This window comes from Lepisma saccharinum, chromosome 1 (genome assembly GCF_977018435.1).
Source record: "Lepisma saccharinum chromosome 1, izLepSacc3.1, whole genome shotgun sequence".
Taxonomy (NCBI): domain Eukaryota; kingdom Metazoa; phylum Arthropoda; class Insecta; order Zygentoma; family Lepismatidae; genus Lepisma; species Lepisma saccharinum.
The window spans coordinates 217526359-217543260 of NC_139229.1; the positions used below are offsets into that span (position 1 = coordinate 217526359).

Here is a 16902-nt window from a genome sequence, read left to right on the forward strand (position 1 = left end):
ATAGGCTCGGACTTTGTTTATGCATTCTTACTTAATTCAGTTTCTGCAACATTTAGTTAGCCCTTGTACCAGAGCTTTTATCGACCCATTGCGTTATCACAAAAAATGCAAGTGTCCGGTTTTTTTTTGTCCAGCAGATATATATATATATATATATATATATATATATATATATATATATATATATATATATATATATATATATGTCTCCTTTCCAAGAGGAAAGTTTTATGAATATTGTCTTCGCCGACCCAAAGACCATTCTCTGAGGTAAGGGCAACAGTATGAGCAGGTAGGAAAGGGAGGCGGGTTAAGAACAGGTACAAGCCATCAATGAATTTGTGGCGAAACAACCTAAAGAGTCAGTAAATATTTTCTGGGGAAAAGATAACAAAAGTTAAGAATTCTTGGGTGGTATATGGTTTTAAAGCTGGCAATCAAGCAATTCCGGTCTTTGCACTTTGCCAATTCTCTCTCCCTTCCAAAAAGGAAGCGGATTACAAGTGTACCTGGGTTGCATGTGTGTGGGCCTCGAAGGTGTCCGCAAACAGAGAAATGAAGAACTGAACAAATGATAACTTTATGACGAGGACCGCCCTGTTCTAAAACTTTTCTCACTTTCTGGGGACGGTTTATTTGATTTCCATTTCAAAATGACCCAACAAAGGATACCAGCCATCCTTGCATACACGACCAAGGGCAACCGAAGGATTTTTTCTAAGGAAAGGGGAAGGGGGGTAGAGTAAGATTTCATATCTTGCCCTTCAGTCATATAAACTTTTATTATTATTATTTATCTTATTATTCTTTACAAATTCAAATTGAATTGACAACACTTTGGCGCTGTGTACGTTCAGTTTCCAGTGTGCTATCTAGATAGAAATCGAATTAGCCTTGCTTTCTTTCCATAAGTAAACCGAAGTGATGTGTGTAAAGACGTTGACATAAATCTAAGCACATTGCGAAGTGCGTGCGTACAATAATTACTTCAGAATTTAACAATCTGAACTTAGGCTGATATCTATTATATCGACATCAAACATCTATCACTTTGCTGATGAACAGTTTTTTTGTCTTTTTACTTTTTCACAAAGCACATATATCAGAGACCACTTAATCTACTGTCCTTCACGATACCTCTGGTCCATGCTTTTACGTACCCAAGGGTACTACAAATAATAATAATAATAATAATAATAATAATAATAATAATAATCATTCACAATGATGGGATTTGCATTATGTAGTTCAGATCCCGACTTCGGGAAATGATTTCCCAACTTTTTGTAACCTCGAACACCCGAGAAATTCCAGAGGTTCTCATTTAAGAAACGTTAATTCTTGATATTTTCTGCACTATTATAACTGTCTGAAATTTCTTGAAATTAACAGTTTTTCATTGCAGAAGTGCAAAAACAATGACTTGACTTCAGGGGAAATGGTGTGTACGTACAATCCGAGATTTTCACCGTATCGGGTAATTTTGGGAAACCTGGTCTGGAAATGGATATATTTTGCAGTCCCTATATGTGACGCCATAACAGTCATTGCTGACATCAAATATCTATCCCAAGTTGCTAAAGCTGTTGCTAGCAGCCCGTTGCTCGGAGGTCGATAGCTTCAGAGGCGGTCTCAGGGCGAAGAATCAAAGGAAAGTTCGTGACGACGCTCGGAGATAGGTTTGATAGCCTAAATGACACCCTTAACATCCTCTGAGCAGACTTGTCGAGTCACCAGCTTCTGAATAAGCAATGGATTCTGCAGAACAAGCAGCCAGTATAATGCAAATTGGGCTGAACCGATACCCATACCCATACCGATACTCATAGCGATTCCAACCGATATTGATACTGATGCTTGAACATTGGAACATTTAAAAATGTTGATTTTTTTAAATATTAATGGGTAAGCATTTTACTCCAATTTTATCACTCTTTTGCTTGAATATTGGGAAATTACATAAGTATATGAATATAAAAATATCAGTTTTATGGTCGCAAAATACATGTTTTTTTCACATAATAAGAGGCAACTTTGCATATCTTCCAGGATAATAAGGCGCCGTGAAAAGCGTCGCGCGGCATTTTTGCGGACCCGGTGATGAAAACTCCGGAAAGGTATCGGCCGGTATCGGCCGCGGCTCAGCCATAGCTGTAAGTATAAAATAGTGCATGCATAATAATTTACGCCTAAATTGCAAAATATAGTGAATTTCATGTAGGCTACCTGTACAAATTTCAATGTATCACGATTAACAGGCATACGCAATAGATAATAGACAATAAACTCACTCACCAAACGTAACGCATTATTTAGGAAATGTAGGGGCATGTTTTCTGGCAGTAGCCTATGTGTAAATATACGCACGTGAGCACACACACCACTGGAATATGATCCAAGGACAAAGGGATATATACTGATCTCGATGAACTTACAAGTCGTTCGAAATGATCTCCATCCGATATAGGCTTACACCATAATTTACATATTTAAATTATTGGCCATTTATGAAACTCAACGTTCATTCTAGACTAAAGTTTTAAATTTTGAGCAGGGCCATAAATTGGGCACAAAAATGTTCATTTAGAATGCGGAGTTTAAGAATAGGAAGGGGCGAGGGGAGGGGAAGCGGTTGGCAAATTCTAATTTTGTTGGAACCATAACTGCGGTAAATTCTTGAAATTTGTACAGCGGTTGTATACCTTTGAGAAACTGGTTGGTTTTGTTACCGAGATAAATTGGTCGAAGTCTACTACGACATTCGAGTATTTTTTTTTGTACTGGCAGTTAAACGTGTGGTAATCGCCGAGCAGTGGCATGAACATGGTTTGAGGGGTTTGTGAAAATCACTCCCCCTCCCCTACCCTTGGGACCAGAATTTCTAAAAGAAAGAACGTCAAAGGTATAAAATGATGGCAAAATGAGGGCTGACTATTGAAAATAGTATAAGTCCACCCAAACTCCTTCGAAAATCCTGGACAGGCCACTGTCGCCAAGTCTTCCCTGCTCTTCCAACGACGTAAATAATCATATTTGCCACAAGCGTTGCCTTCTCCTCTTCTTCTAGATGGAAGTAAATATACAGGGTGAGCATAAAGTATTTCCCTGATAACAAACTTTTATAGCTAAAGAACTATGCTAGATCCAGATATGCGGATTGTTGGAAATGGTAGCTTAACTCATAATGTTTTGTTATCAGTACACTTCAGTACACTTCGACATGTGCTCCCTTTGTTTGCCCTTAGAACGTCTAGGCGATACTAAATTTCTTTCCATGTCTTTGCCAACATCTCTTCCGTCACCGTCTCTGTAGCATCCCGTATTAGTGTCTGAAGAGTTTGCATATCAGGAACTGGTGAACTAAACACTGTGTCCTTAACGTAACCCCATAAAAAAAGTCAAGAGGGGTTATGTCCGGCGAACGCGGTGGCCATGATATGGAAATCAGAATAAGAATCAGACAAAACAAAGAAATGGGAAAAAACTTGATGTATTGCACTACTTATTGCCATAGGTTTTATTTGCCTATCTACCGTGCAAGTTGAGATATAAATATTCATAATCAGGGAAAGACTTTATGCGCACACTGTACTTTCAAATACAAGCAAACAAGGAAAAAATCATCGCTCCTCTCGACTCTCTTTTACTTTATTTCTCGCACTCCTCCAACCAAAATTACTTTTCTGAAACTAAACAACAACAATTGAAAACTGCTTTATGATAGTATTCTATAACTATGTCAAGTAATATGAAACGCGTCTTGGCAAAACAGTTTGTTCACATTCAAAATCAAAATTGAGATCTGACACACCTCTCCATAGCAGTCGAGTGATTCAACGTGCATAGTACTCAAGCAGTGGAGGCTATTAGGGAGTAGTTGTCACCCCCCCCCCCCACACACACACACACACTTTTTCCACTTTTTGTCCCCTCTTAGTCTTGTCTACCAAGAGAAAGTAAACTGTCATTGCCCCCTCTTTCCTCTTTGCACCCAAACGCCGCTACTATACTTAAGGGTTCAAAAGTAGGAACCAAACTGTTTCACGTTCCGACGTAAATATTTGCCAGTATTTGAAGTAAATAATACTAAATCAATTGTGCTTATTAAGGATTGCTTACATCTGAGACTTGATTCACTAGAGACTTCGAGAAACATTTATAGTTTCGAAATACCATGAAGATTTCACTAAGCTGAAAAATTGGACTTTAATAAATACAGTGTAAAGTGTCTCGATAATCCGATGTGTTAAGGAGGATTCTAGCTTGGTCATTTGAGTAATTACTTCCTTTGTCTCTGACCGACAAAGAGGAAACAACTCAGCTTCGGTGCTTCAACTCTCAGAAATAGAATACATTTTCGGAATGTAAAGAACTACACGAACAGGCGGTATTTTACAGCTTTTCTTGGGACTGACTTTTCTAGTTAAAACTTTAAAAATGTAATGTGAGGTTTGGGAGACTGGGAGGAAAGTTGTAGATATTGTGACTGTGATACCTGCCCTTACTTTCAAAGCTGTAGTCATTCCAAACATTTCAAAATTACACACCAAAAAAATATGTGCAACTTCTGCTGATACTTTCAAATCCCTGTCTAGATCACATTCTCGGAAATTAAGAAACGAGACGTTCAGCAACTGAAACTAGTGTTATAATGAAGGCTTTGAAATATAGGTGCTATTCACCCGTTATTTATGCCGGCCATTCATCAATTTCATCATGTCATCAATCATCCCCATCTTCGCAAATTAGCCAAAAGTGACTCAAAAAGCGATGTAAAATAAAGCAAATCAATCAATCACCTGTTATTTACAAATTTGACGACTTCTATCTACTACTTGCAGGCTCACTCATCTTCCGGTTTTCAAAGCAAAATACACTGTCAGAAAGAAATTGGTGACAAGTATAACGTAAATAAAGTGGGAAATCTTGCTACTAAAATGCTGCTCTCATATTTAGATATAAAAATATTATGTAGGACCTATGTATCCGAGAACGAAAACTCTGCAATCAAGAAATAACGCGATAAAAAAGGGGCAGTCGCTGTTCGCTCTGCAAATATGATTGCCAAAATCAAGTTGAAAATTCGGATGTCCTATGAACAATGTTTAAAACTAAAATGAATTAACTTTTCAGGCGATAAGAACATACTGTTACTTTTACACTCCCAGTCTTGCAATTTCGTTTGTGTGGTTATGTGACTCTATGGTAGTGTTGGGGGGATAAAAATGGCTTTAAGAAGATAATAGTTTCCTTTTTAAGATTAACATCTTATTAAGTCTATTACAGCCGCGCTGGCAATAGAAGATGAGATAAATGAGGAAGTCGAATCTCTACACTCCAGGGATTGCTGGGTTCAGTATCCTTGAATTCATGCGTGGAAATTTGTGTTCTTTAGTATTTTATTGGATTTATTAGGCTTGTGCTATGAATCAAAGCATCGTCGTTCATTGTGAGGTATGATAGAATCCGAATGTGAGTAGAGCAATTCATTTTTGCGGCTGAAATTTTCCAGAAAAAATATTTACAAGTTTTCCTTATAGGACTACAGCCAACGCAGGGACCGCCTTTATGGCAGAGGCCCTCTGTTCCCGCGTTTAACTACGAAGGAACTTGCGGTCAAACAACCAATTAGGCCTACTGCTTGGGCAAGGAGCGGCAACATTTAAATCCCTTCTCCCAAAAGCAGCCAACAGGGAAACAGGATTTTGTATAAATAACCGTTCTGCGCTGTGAATGGGAGTCGGTTGGTACGGCGGCCGGAGAATAGTGAATCCTTCTTCGTGATAAAGAATTGTTTTACTTGGATGACTGCTCAACCTTTTGGCGTTGTCCGGAACATCATCAAAGTCTGGCGCTACACCTTAGAATCAATTCATTTTTTTTATTATAACTGGATTAAAATGTCCGAACACATTCATTTTTATTCCAGTACATCAATTTTTACAATCAAGCTGAAATATTTAAGCTTTTGGAAGCAAATTGAATGAAATTGAAATGGCAACTGCTATGAACGTACCACATGTTGTCCATATAAAACAGGAAGTCAATTAGGCCTGTGGCAACAATCAATCAACGAGTTTGTTTACTCAGGTAAAACTCAGGTGCATTGTTGTGGAAGATCGGGGAGTTCAACCAAGCCGAAGGGGCTGTTCCGGTGGAGGTGCCATCCTGATTCTGTCCCAAAAGAATTTCATAGGTTGCTATAAGCTTTACATTATTCAAACGCTATTTTCGACGAAGGTAAGAATTTCTCGTGCAAATCGATAATAAAATTGTGTTCAGTAAACCTTTAAGATTATGTAGCAAGTCATAAGTTTCCGAAAATTACATTCTCCTGAACCTAAGAATTAATATGTTAAAGCGCAAAGGCACGGTAGCTCCAAGTGGATAAATATATATGTTTATGGACAAAGAGCACTAAACTTGACGCCATTTGATTCGTTCCTAGTTGCCATAGGTTGATATTAGGCTACATAAATTTAGATTCTACTCTAGGCTTTGTTTTTTTTTTTCTGGTTGGTTGAGAGTATGTGTGTGTTGCAATGGCGGGGATAGGAATCGGATAAATCTCCAAATTATCCAGAAAAGATGTATTAAGTGCATATGCGCATGATATTTATTATTATACACTATGCCCTATCCGATAACTTAGTTAGTATTACATATGTTTTCCTTGTATTCAGCAGATATTTTACCATCGTACTTTCGTCCTTTATTTTTTTATTACAACACTTTCGAAATTATAATTCCTCTAAATAAGACTTCCTAGAGGCTGCGAGACATGAAACAGAATCATAATAAAACAATGTTTTGAGAAAGACATAGAGGAGAGTAGGCCCGTAGCGATGGGTAGGCTACGGGGGCTGAAGCGTAGGGCGCTATGCACAGACGGCGCCATTCAAACATTAAAAGAAAAGCGACAATAATGTGAAAATAGGACACGGAAAAATTTACACTTCGCAGGGGAAAGGGGAGGAGAACATACAAAGTGTTACTCGACCTTTTTTCCCTCTTGTATTCTTTCCTTTACTTGTATTTATATGTACTTATATTCTGCTAACACACTGCTGGAATTTTCTGTTTCCCAAAGTATATTTTTAAAGATATTCTTCAGACATTAAGATTACGACCCAATTGAAATTTTCATAAATATGCTAAAAAAAATATTTTCACCTTAAAGGGATTAGGTGACAGGTGCGTGGAGAAGGTTACATAATTTAGAACTCCATAATGTGCACTCATATCCAGATATTATTAGAACGGGAGAGGAAAGAAGAGATTACAGGATTCTTTATTGGGAAATCTGATGCGTAAGAGCTGTAGGAAGACCATGACCAAGGCCTTGAGATGGACCTGAAGGAAATCGGTAAGGATGGAAAATATTGGATTGATCTTTCTCAGGAGAGGAACAGACAGATGGAAGGAAGGCTTGTGTTGCTGCAGTTGCTAGAGAGTTACGGTAGTTGCTTAAGCTAAACTTTTTTTTTTAAATCAGAAATTCGAACTAGGAATCATTAAGTACAGCCTAACGAATATTATTTTTAATGAGATTTTATTTGTTTCCTCATTTCAAAATGTTAATATCACAAACCATGGTATAAGAAGAAAATATGACGCACATAAAATGTCGGTGCTTGATAGTGCTGGGGGGAGCGGGGCGCCAAACCACAATCCTGCTTAGGGCGCCAAAATATCTAGCTATGGAGCTGAAGGAAAGAAAGTGCTGCAATTCGGAGGTTTCGTGATTCGCTTCAACGGTTCTTTGAACCGACACATCACAAGTACGGACTAACTGACAAGTTAATCTTAACGAACACTTACATTTCATTTAACAGGAACACTGCACTATTATGTGAACACAATAACATAAAAACGACTCTCATGTGAACGTGCTAGAACAACGGATGCAAGCACCCATCCAACATTATTGCAATATATTATTATTTTAGACATTTATTCATTCTCTATCTGAGCCGCGTAACCATCCAGAAAGTTATTAAAGAGGAATTAAATGACCGAAGAAAAAGAGAAGAACAGAAATAAAGTGCGTGTGTGCATAAGAGAGGAAGAGGGAGAGAAAGTATGAGGGTAAAAAGACACGAGGAGAACTAGAAAGACAGAACGGAAACAAGAAAGGCATATAAAGAAAGACATCAGAGAGCGAGAGAATAAAAGAAGGAAAATATATGAAACGATAGAGAGAGAGAAAGAAAGAAATGAAACGAGGAAGAGAGAGACAGACAGAGTGAAAAGAAAGAAATAAAGAGGGAAAAAGAAGCCTCAGAGAGAGGGAGAGAAGAGAAGAGAAGAGTAATAGAGAACAAGAGATACAGTAGAAATAAAGACAAATATCAGAAAACAAAACAGCAAAACAGTCATGGAAAACTAATACATAGGTAGAGTTGAAATAATGAACTGGAGAATACGTAAGTAACTGCTCCAAAATTACGAAGGGGTGGGTGTCAATTGATCAAGAGATATTTTGCATTTTGTTTTGTTGAACTATCTCTTCGAGTTAATCATGTCCTCTAACATTTTGTATTTATTGCTAATAAAATCAGAAACGATTATTTAACGACTAATAAATATTACATTACACTAACTTTATTTTGAAGGATTGGAATGTTAAATTGCTTTCCATTTCTTAGTAATTATAATTTCTTATTGTTGTATTGGCCCTCCCCGATTTCGTAGTGGATGATTCATTGTTTGATTACCGGCTGAGGCACATTGCACTAATAGAACAAAGCAGAAGAGAGAATTATTTTCCCACGTGAGTCTCCAGGATTGTACATGCTTTATAACAATCGCCGTCTTGGTGGCCGAACGCGTTGTGACTATTGGTATCTGCTATCGAACGTTCAGGGTTCAAGTTCCGACATGGCTAATGAATGTTCATTTACGAGTACCCTTCATCAGATTAATCTAATCATCATTCATATTCATCCATTAGAGTATAGTCAGGAATGGTCTTATGTGACCCGGGTCCTTACGAAATTTCTCCAACTTACGCTGCTCTACAATGTAAATATTACAGAATAGAAAGTAACCATTGTTTATCTAAATTTGGGCTCTTAATTCGAAATTGGCATTAACTGTTGTCGTTTGGTTCTTGCTCATTTTCAAGTTATGCAAAGGAAGGCAACTTAAACAACCTGCAAATATTGCATCGTATGCATTACACGTACAGACCTTATTTTCTAAAAACTATTATAGTAACAATGAAAAACAATAATCGTTGCTGGACATTGACATGCCAAACATTTTTCATTCGTACTAAGTCGCGTAATAATGCAAATTTAATAGCATTTTTACGTGATTTTTTATAGCATTTCTCGCGAATTTTACATTTTGCATATTCTGCGAAGAAGACCAAAACATCGTAATTTTTCTGCTATGTGGGTTTAATGTGTTCGATAACATTGTGCCAAATATAGTATTTTCAATACAGCAGTCAATTTTCCAAAACATTTTTTCAAGTTTTGGTACTATCCGGAAAAAATTCTGCTTACGTCGCTATCATTATCATAGCGATTTGCCTAAAAAAGGAAATATAAATAATTCACAATAATCAGATATATTTCTCCGTATTCCATCCCTCGCTTTGTTTTCGCATATAACGTTTATTGCAACTCTTTATGGTGTTTTCAATCTGCACTTTCTTCGCATTTTAAAACTTTTATCACCAACGTTGATAAGAGATTTTGCAAACCCTTCCTATTCACTTTCATCACCCCTCCATCTTTGTTGCACTATTTGCCCAGACGAAATGCACAAAAAAGTTCATACATTCTCTTTATATGTATTTCGTCTTCTCCTATAGGTTCTTCACCCCTTGCAATCGTCTTCGTTTTCTTCTCAATTTTAGTTTCATTTCATTCTCCGATATATCCGACCTCCGTGGTGGGGTGGTTATCATAGCGCGCAAGGAGTCCCGGGTTCGAATCCCGGGCTGGCGTGGTCCTTCTTTGTGAATGTCCATACATCAATTTCATCATATCATTACTCACCCTCATCGTCGCGATTAGCCAAAAGTGGAAGAAAAGCGACGCTAAATAAAATTCCAAAAGCTCCGATATACTCCTTTCTTTCATAGGCTACACTGTTTATTTGCGCTGGTGAAGCGGACAGTCGGCGCTACCATCCTCCCGTGTACTATTCAATTGTGTCCACCCTCCAAGTCTAAGCCAAACCAATTCTGATCTATCATACACGTCTACTACATGTATTACTTACTACATCATTTCCAAACTTTATCCACAATTATTGTTCAAGATCAAGATATTTTCTCTTATCATTCCACCAGAATGTTTTACAATCTACCATGTCTCGCTCTGCACGGCTGAGCCAGGGAAATATGGAGAGAATGTTTATATAGTTGGGAGAAAGGCAAAGTTTCTGTTACCACCTCTGCAAAGCCCAAGTCTTTTAGTTCATCTTTTCAGTTTAGAAGTTTTGTTCACATTGAAATTCATGTTGATTATTATTTCGTATAGCCTACCAGTCAATCTTTATTATCAGGACAAAATTAAGCGAGGAAGGGGTCAAGATAGCGTAAACCCTTAATCTTCATTCACGTTAACTTAACAGAACAGCAGATCACATTTTTTGCACTGAAAACATTATTTTGTCCTTAAACAAATAGGCACTAACAGGCAGCATTAAGCATTTTTAGAAAATGTGTACGATTATTGTGGTACTTTGAAATAGGCGGTCTATCTACTGAAAGCCCACGAACATGTTCACGCGAGAAAAATAAGCTTTTAGGGATATATTCAGGGTCACGAGTGACCTTAAGCACTTCCTAACCTGGTGTTCAAAAACTATCGGTCAATTTTGTAAGACTATATTTTCACCAATAATGAACAAAAATACATGATTAGTACCATTTGAAAGAGAAATATTTGAAGTTTGATATTACAAAATCGACCAATTAATTCACGAACGCGGCAAGTGCTTAGTCGTGGAATTGAAGTGCGACGAATTCTTTAGCCCATATAGAGCGCGGTAGGTTGCTTTACCTAGCAACTCTTGAGCTTTCCAACTTATAAAAAAATAGGGTTTTAAAGCTCCATCCATTTAATAGCGCGAAAAGTCTTATTTTTCGGCTTGAAATCGAAATAAAAGTGTTCTCTTCAAGAAAAAAACATGTGAATTTAAATGTGTATATTTTGTGTTTAAAAAAAGAGCAAAGAGAATGTGTAGCACCACTACTAACAATGTCAAAACAGTTGAAAAACGTACCATTTTTTTTTAATGCGTGTGTTGTGTGTCTGTCAGTGTCAACTATCGGTAACTCAGTTGTTGAGTTGAGTTGGTGTTTTAAGTCCACTTTATGCACAGTAAGGCTAATCGGGACTGGACCTACAGTTTAAAGTGGGATCCGAACCACTTGTGCCTCCACCGGGTATCGAACCTGGGACCCCTTGATTACAAGGCGACGACGCTACCACTGCGCCATCAGGGAGGCTATCGGTAACTCAGAAACTACCAGAGCTATAAGATAAAATTTGACGGACCAATAGACTTACCAAATAATAGTTCAAAGCAAGATAAAAAAGTCTCAAATGTTTTACAATAGACATAATAAATGTTAGTTTAACACGACAAACATCATTTTTATTGGCTCACCCTTCTGTCTATGGGGACCAAAGTAATTAAAATTTTCAAGAACAACCGATACGTTTTTAATGCTGCAATGCTGCCGAAACCATTTGAGATATAAGTATGAAATTTCGAGAGTTTGTCGAGATATCTATCTACTCGATAAACCTGTTGATTTGTCAATAATGGAAAGCAATGGATACACAAAATTTAAAGATGGAAACAAAATTCGGTGGACAGAAACATCTACCGTGATATGAGGATCTCTGTCCGAGTGTCTCTCTGTCTATGGAAGTCAAACTGTCGCAAATCAACGCTCGTATGTCTAACTTTCGACATCTCAGAAGCAAATAAATGTTTAACTTGGTGCACCGAAAGATTTATAAAATATAGACTTAATAAAAAAAAATCGATTGTCGCCAGTCCACCCAGTCCATTTCAACAACCGATGTTTGTTGAATTATATCAAATGATTTCTCGAAAAGTACTACAGAATATAATATTTCGTGGACTTGTCGGAATATTTATTTTTGAGTACACTAATCAGATTGAAATGGTAATTATGATATAAATTATCCTTATTAGCTCTTCAATAAAACAACTATGACCAACAAACGAGGGATATGCCAATGTTCTGATTAGTATCCATAGACTATATCACGGATACATAGTAAATCCAACTCTTATTAATGTTTGTTTTTATGAGAACATATGTAGCTATTATGTCTATGTACCTATTTTGGGCTAAAAACCTAAAAAAATACTATCTTATAGTATCTTGTAGATTTAAAAACATGATGAAAAACAAGCTTCTCGAATTTAGATAATATCGGGACATTTGGGGGAGGGGAAGCCAAAAAATTCACTCGAATTATTCTTCAAAATTACGTACTTCAACACAAATTTATAGACTTGTTAAAAATATGGGAAAGTTATACCTGGAGTATACTTCGTTGCAATAAGTAACTTACAATACAATATGAATACCATAACACAAAATGCAACATCTCCAAATATACCTGTCTTCTGAAACACCGTCAAGCTTGGGTATACGGAAAGAGTTGGTCAAATCGGGTAACCAACAGGCGCCGATATCTGCAGGTGCCATTCTCCAAAATTTGAAACAATATTTCTTTAATGACAACACGGACGGGAAACAAAATCATGTAGCTATTAAAAATGAATTAAAGGTATCACTTTCAGCATGTGTCTACTATCAAAACGTACCAACATTTGATCTTACTGCAATGGCAAACCCTTTTCAGACAATAACAATAAATTATGAAATTGGGTCTCTCAGGATCTGCTTTAGACATAGTAAGTACACTGGTTATTAGATTCCCTAATAATATTTGAATATCCCATCGCCGGGGAAGTGGGGAGGGATACAGTGGTTCCCAAAGTGTGCGGCGCGGCTTACAAGAGCGCCACGAAATGTTCCAATATTTTCATTGAAATTCAATGAATGATATGATTGTTGCAAATATGTGCTTATTTGGTACTTTTTACACATAAAATGTTTCTGAATGTAAAATAGGACTATATGTTAATATTTTAACTCAAGACAAGCAACCTAACCACACTAACTGAGCGTTGCAAGTGTTAGGTAGGACTACATTCTGACTTGGGCACTGCGGAAAAATATTGAAACACTAAGGGCACCGTGGAACGAAAAGGTTTGGGAACCCCTCATCTATTCTTACTCCCCTGATTGGCCAAAAAAGCTACGTGAAAATAGAAAATTCAAAACATGTCAATAGCGAGAGATTCGTCATAGCATACGTCGCCAATTTCAAGTATCTGCTTTTACAGACAATATCAAAAGTTTTTCCTTAAAAGCTAAAAAAAATCCTATTAAATTCCCAGTGCTACACTATAATTTCATGGTGAAAAAATATTTACAGTACAGCAATATGAAAATACCGCAAATTGAGTCATACTTTACACTTATTTGCAAAATTAAAAATTACTTTTATTTTAAGTTAGTTTTCAAAAACTGCCACGATATTCCGAATTCTGAAAAATTATATCTGTTCGTAATTTCTTCCACATTATTTTGTAAATCTCCATTACGTTTAATTTGTTTCTTGTCTTACATAACTAACGTGATAGAAAATAAAACTTACGGCGACACAGCTAGACAACTGAAAAGCAACTCATATAGAGATCCGTTTGAACCCTCATGAATGAATTGAAGCAGGTATAATTGTTCAGAATTTGAAACACCATTGTCTTCTTTATTTTCTGTTAATTTTCTACTGCTCTGGTGAATCGCGACGATGAGGATAGCTAATGCAATTGCTCGGACAAGCACATGCAGTGATTTTTCCACAAACTCCCAACACCCCAATAACACCCCCGAAATTTACTCAACACAACCCTAAAATTTTTCTTAAAAGAACCAGTTTATGGATATTTTGGCACTAGATTTGCATTTACACCTCCTAATTACGAACTTCTGGATGAACCCCTGAACGGGTTCGAATCTGGAATCTCTGGCCGTTACAATCTGAAACACGCTACCGGTTCTTGAAAGCGAGATAATTTTCGAAAAGGACAGTACAAAGGTCAAGCGACACCAACTTTTATACTCAATACTAAGAAATTCGTAACTATTTTCCAATAGCGGCCGATGATTTCCGGAATCGGGGTGACAAGTCTAATTTTCATATAAACGATATGGAAATTTAAACGTAAACAGCACAACACCATCCGAAGATGCAAATCTTGACACGTCACATGCTGTGAAGGAAGCCCGAAGGGGTCATGGCAAAATCGAGGCCACGCATCCTCGGCAAGTGAAAGACATGCGAGAAAAAATTAGAGAGGGAGAAAAGATTTATCTCTTTATCTACCTTCCATTTTTCGTGACTATCATCTCGTTCGTCAAACTCTGGAACTTGGTCCACAGCTCCCGATCGTCCAGGGTCACTTGGAGGTCCTTCTCCGACGGGTCTCCTTTGATCCTGCATGCTTTGAGGTCCGCTTGGACAGCCGAGAGGATATGGGACTGCGCCATGTCTCTCCACGCCACAACACGCACTTCAACTGAAGAGACGGAGTTTCACGGGCATCGGCAAAACCGCCCACCTCTGTGGAGCGTGTCGGCTGCGATTGGCGCGGCAACTCTTTGACTTCGGATGCTCCGCCTCCCCTAGGGCTGTCTCCTCGCTGTCTGTGCTTCGAGCCTCCATCGCCTGACGGGAGGTAAAAAGGAAGGGGGGAGGGAGCTTGGGAAACATGCTGGGATTCCAGCTTTGGGAAGTGATGCTTCGGTGGGTTCTTTTCTTCTTATCTTTTTTTAATTACATTTCGTTACGACATCAAAATACCTGTTAATTTAATTATCACTTCTACATTCAGAACCTATTACTGTATTCTATCATTGTAGCCTGGAAATTCTTGAAAACCTGGAAAAGTCAGCGAAAATTCCATGGAAAAGCCAGTGGATTTTGTGAAACCATTCAAAAATTTCGAGAAGTCAGAATAACTGGGTGCTTTATGCTTGCCAAGATTGGAGGCTCAAAATACGCATTTCACATTTTTCTCCAGCAAATTTCCTGATGTCTGCGACACTACTTATTTTTTCTTCGTTTATTTTAACAATGTTGGACAAAAACTCCATTAGTTTCATTAACACGCAAGGTTAAAGACAACATTACCTACATATTAATTATTATTTTATATAGTACGTTAAAGTATTATAAAATGGTGTGGTAAGTGATTTGAAAATGCTCGGAGAAACTGGAAAAGTCAGAGAATTTGTCTTAGGAAAATAAGCTTTAACCCTGAACACTTTTCTACAATATTAGTAAATTGAATATATACTCTTTAATAATCGTCAAAAATTGCTGGACTGTCTTAAAATTTTGATGCATCGTAATATACAAACTGTGTTATGGTGTCAGGCAGTAGCGTAGCCGGAGAGTTTGATGGGGAACAATACACCCCCACCCCGAGAATCAATTCTAAACTAGACTTGCACTGTTTTGTATAAACAATAAAGTACTGTAAACAGGAACCAACCTAACTTCCATGTTTTACTAGATATTATGGTATAATTTTGCAAAAATAAGGTCCATGGCTGGAATAGATGGTTATCATTGTCTGTCGTCATCATAATTCCTTCCATTGGTACGGTAAATTAAACGATCAGGTTTGAGGAGTAAAGTGATTAAACAAAGAAAACAAAACTTCTTTCCCCAAGGGGTATCGGGTTGGATCTATTTTTGAGGCATATTGCACAGTGGTTCGGATCCAAATTTAAACTGAAGGCCCAGTTCCGATTAGCCCTATCTTAAGTATAAAACACACTCAAATCAAACTTAAATATATTTTCGAGCCGTTTACACTTGGTGATCGTAGGGAGGGGCGATCACCCCTATCGCTCTCCCCATGGATCCGCGCCTGGCCAAGGCCCTTTGTGGCCTGTTGCGCCAAGGAGGACATAAGTGTCTTAAAATACCTCAAATGTAAAAAAGCAGGAAGAAAATAACGTTTCAGTTTGGAAACCCATGCCCTCTTATTTAGATTTCCGACTGATGAATTAAAGGGAACAGGAATGTTATTCCCCACCCCTTCCTTTGTACGGTTGGAGTTCACAGTAAATCATCAATTAACATTAGTGTTGTCCACGAGACGAGACTTTGGCCTGTCTCGTCTCGTGGAAGTCCCGTGGAAATGCTGTCTCGTCTCGAAAATATTAGTTTGTCTCGGGATACATGATCAATCTCGTCTCGTCTCGAATTTTTAAAAGCCTGTCCCGTCTCGTCCCGTGGGCAACACTAATTAACATAAGAGTAAATGTCGATTGCATAGCTAACAACTGCAGAAAATAGCTCATCGTCCCGCAACTCAAGCGAAAGTCTTAAATGTTTTTAGCTTTCATTTTGCTAAATATACGACTGCTTTGTTAATTCCAGATATGTAATTCATAACTATATCCCATCGAGGCGATGGGGCACATCTGTATCAAGTGGTTGCCGAACTTCGGAACTTTAGAACTGATGATTTACAGTGGCGTAGCGTTAGAGTACGCCCGTACGCCCGGCGTTCCCAGATTTAAAATTTCAAAAAAGCTTAAATGCTGTGATTATAAAGTAAAACATGACTACTTTCATAAATGTTTGACCTTCATGGCATTATAATAGCTATTTTTCGCGATCCGCTTCCAACGCTCCACTCTCAACACTCGTTCTAGCATCTCTTTTCAATGCCTTTCCCGGCCGGAGCCGAGCAGGTTCGGCGTACAGGACTCCTATATTCCTTGCTGCCTTTATGGAGGGAAAGCTTCCATTT

The 16902-nt window shown here is 37.8% G+C and overlaps 1 protein-coding gene across 1 annotated transcript in view; it reads right to left on the bottom strand.

Annotated features, from left to right (window-relative positions):
• byn (T-domain transcriptional activator brachyenteron) overlaps positions 1-14628 on the bottom strand; it is a 101001-nt gene extending 86373 nt beyond the window's left edge. Inside the window, exon 1 of the mRNA XM_083127952.1 lies at positions 14460-14628. Within this exon, the coding sequence (XP_082984078.1) occupies positions 14460-14623 (164 nt within the window). The 5' untranslated portion in view covers positions 14624-14628. The remainder of the gene's footprint in view (positions 1-14459) is intronic.
• Between the last annotated feature and the right edge of the window lie 2274 nt (positions 14629-16902).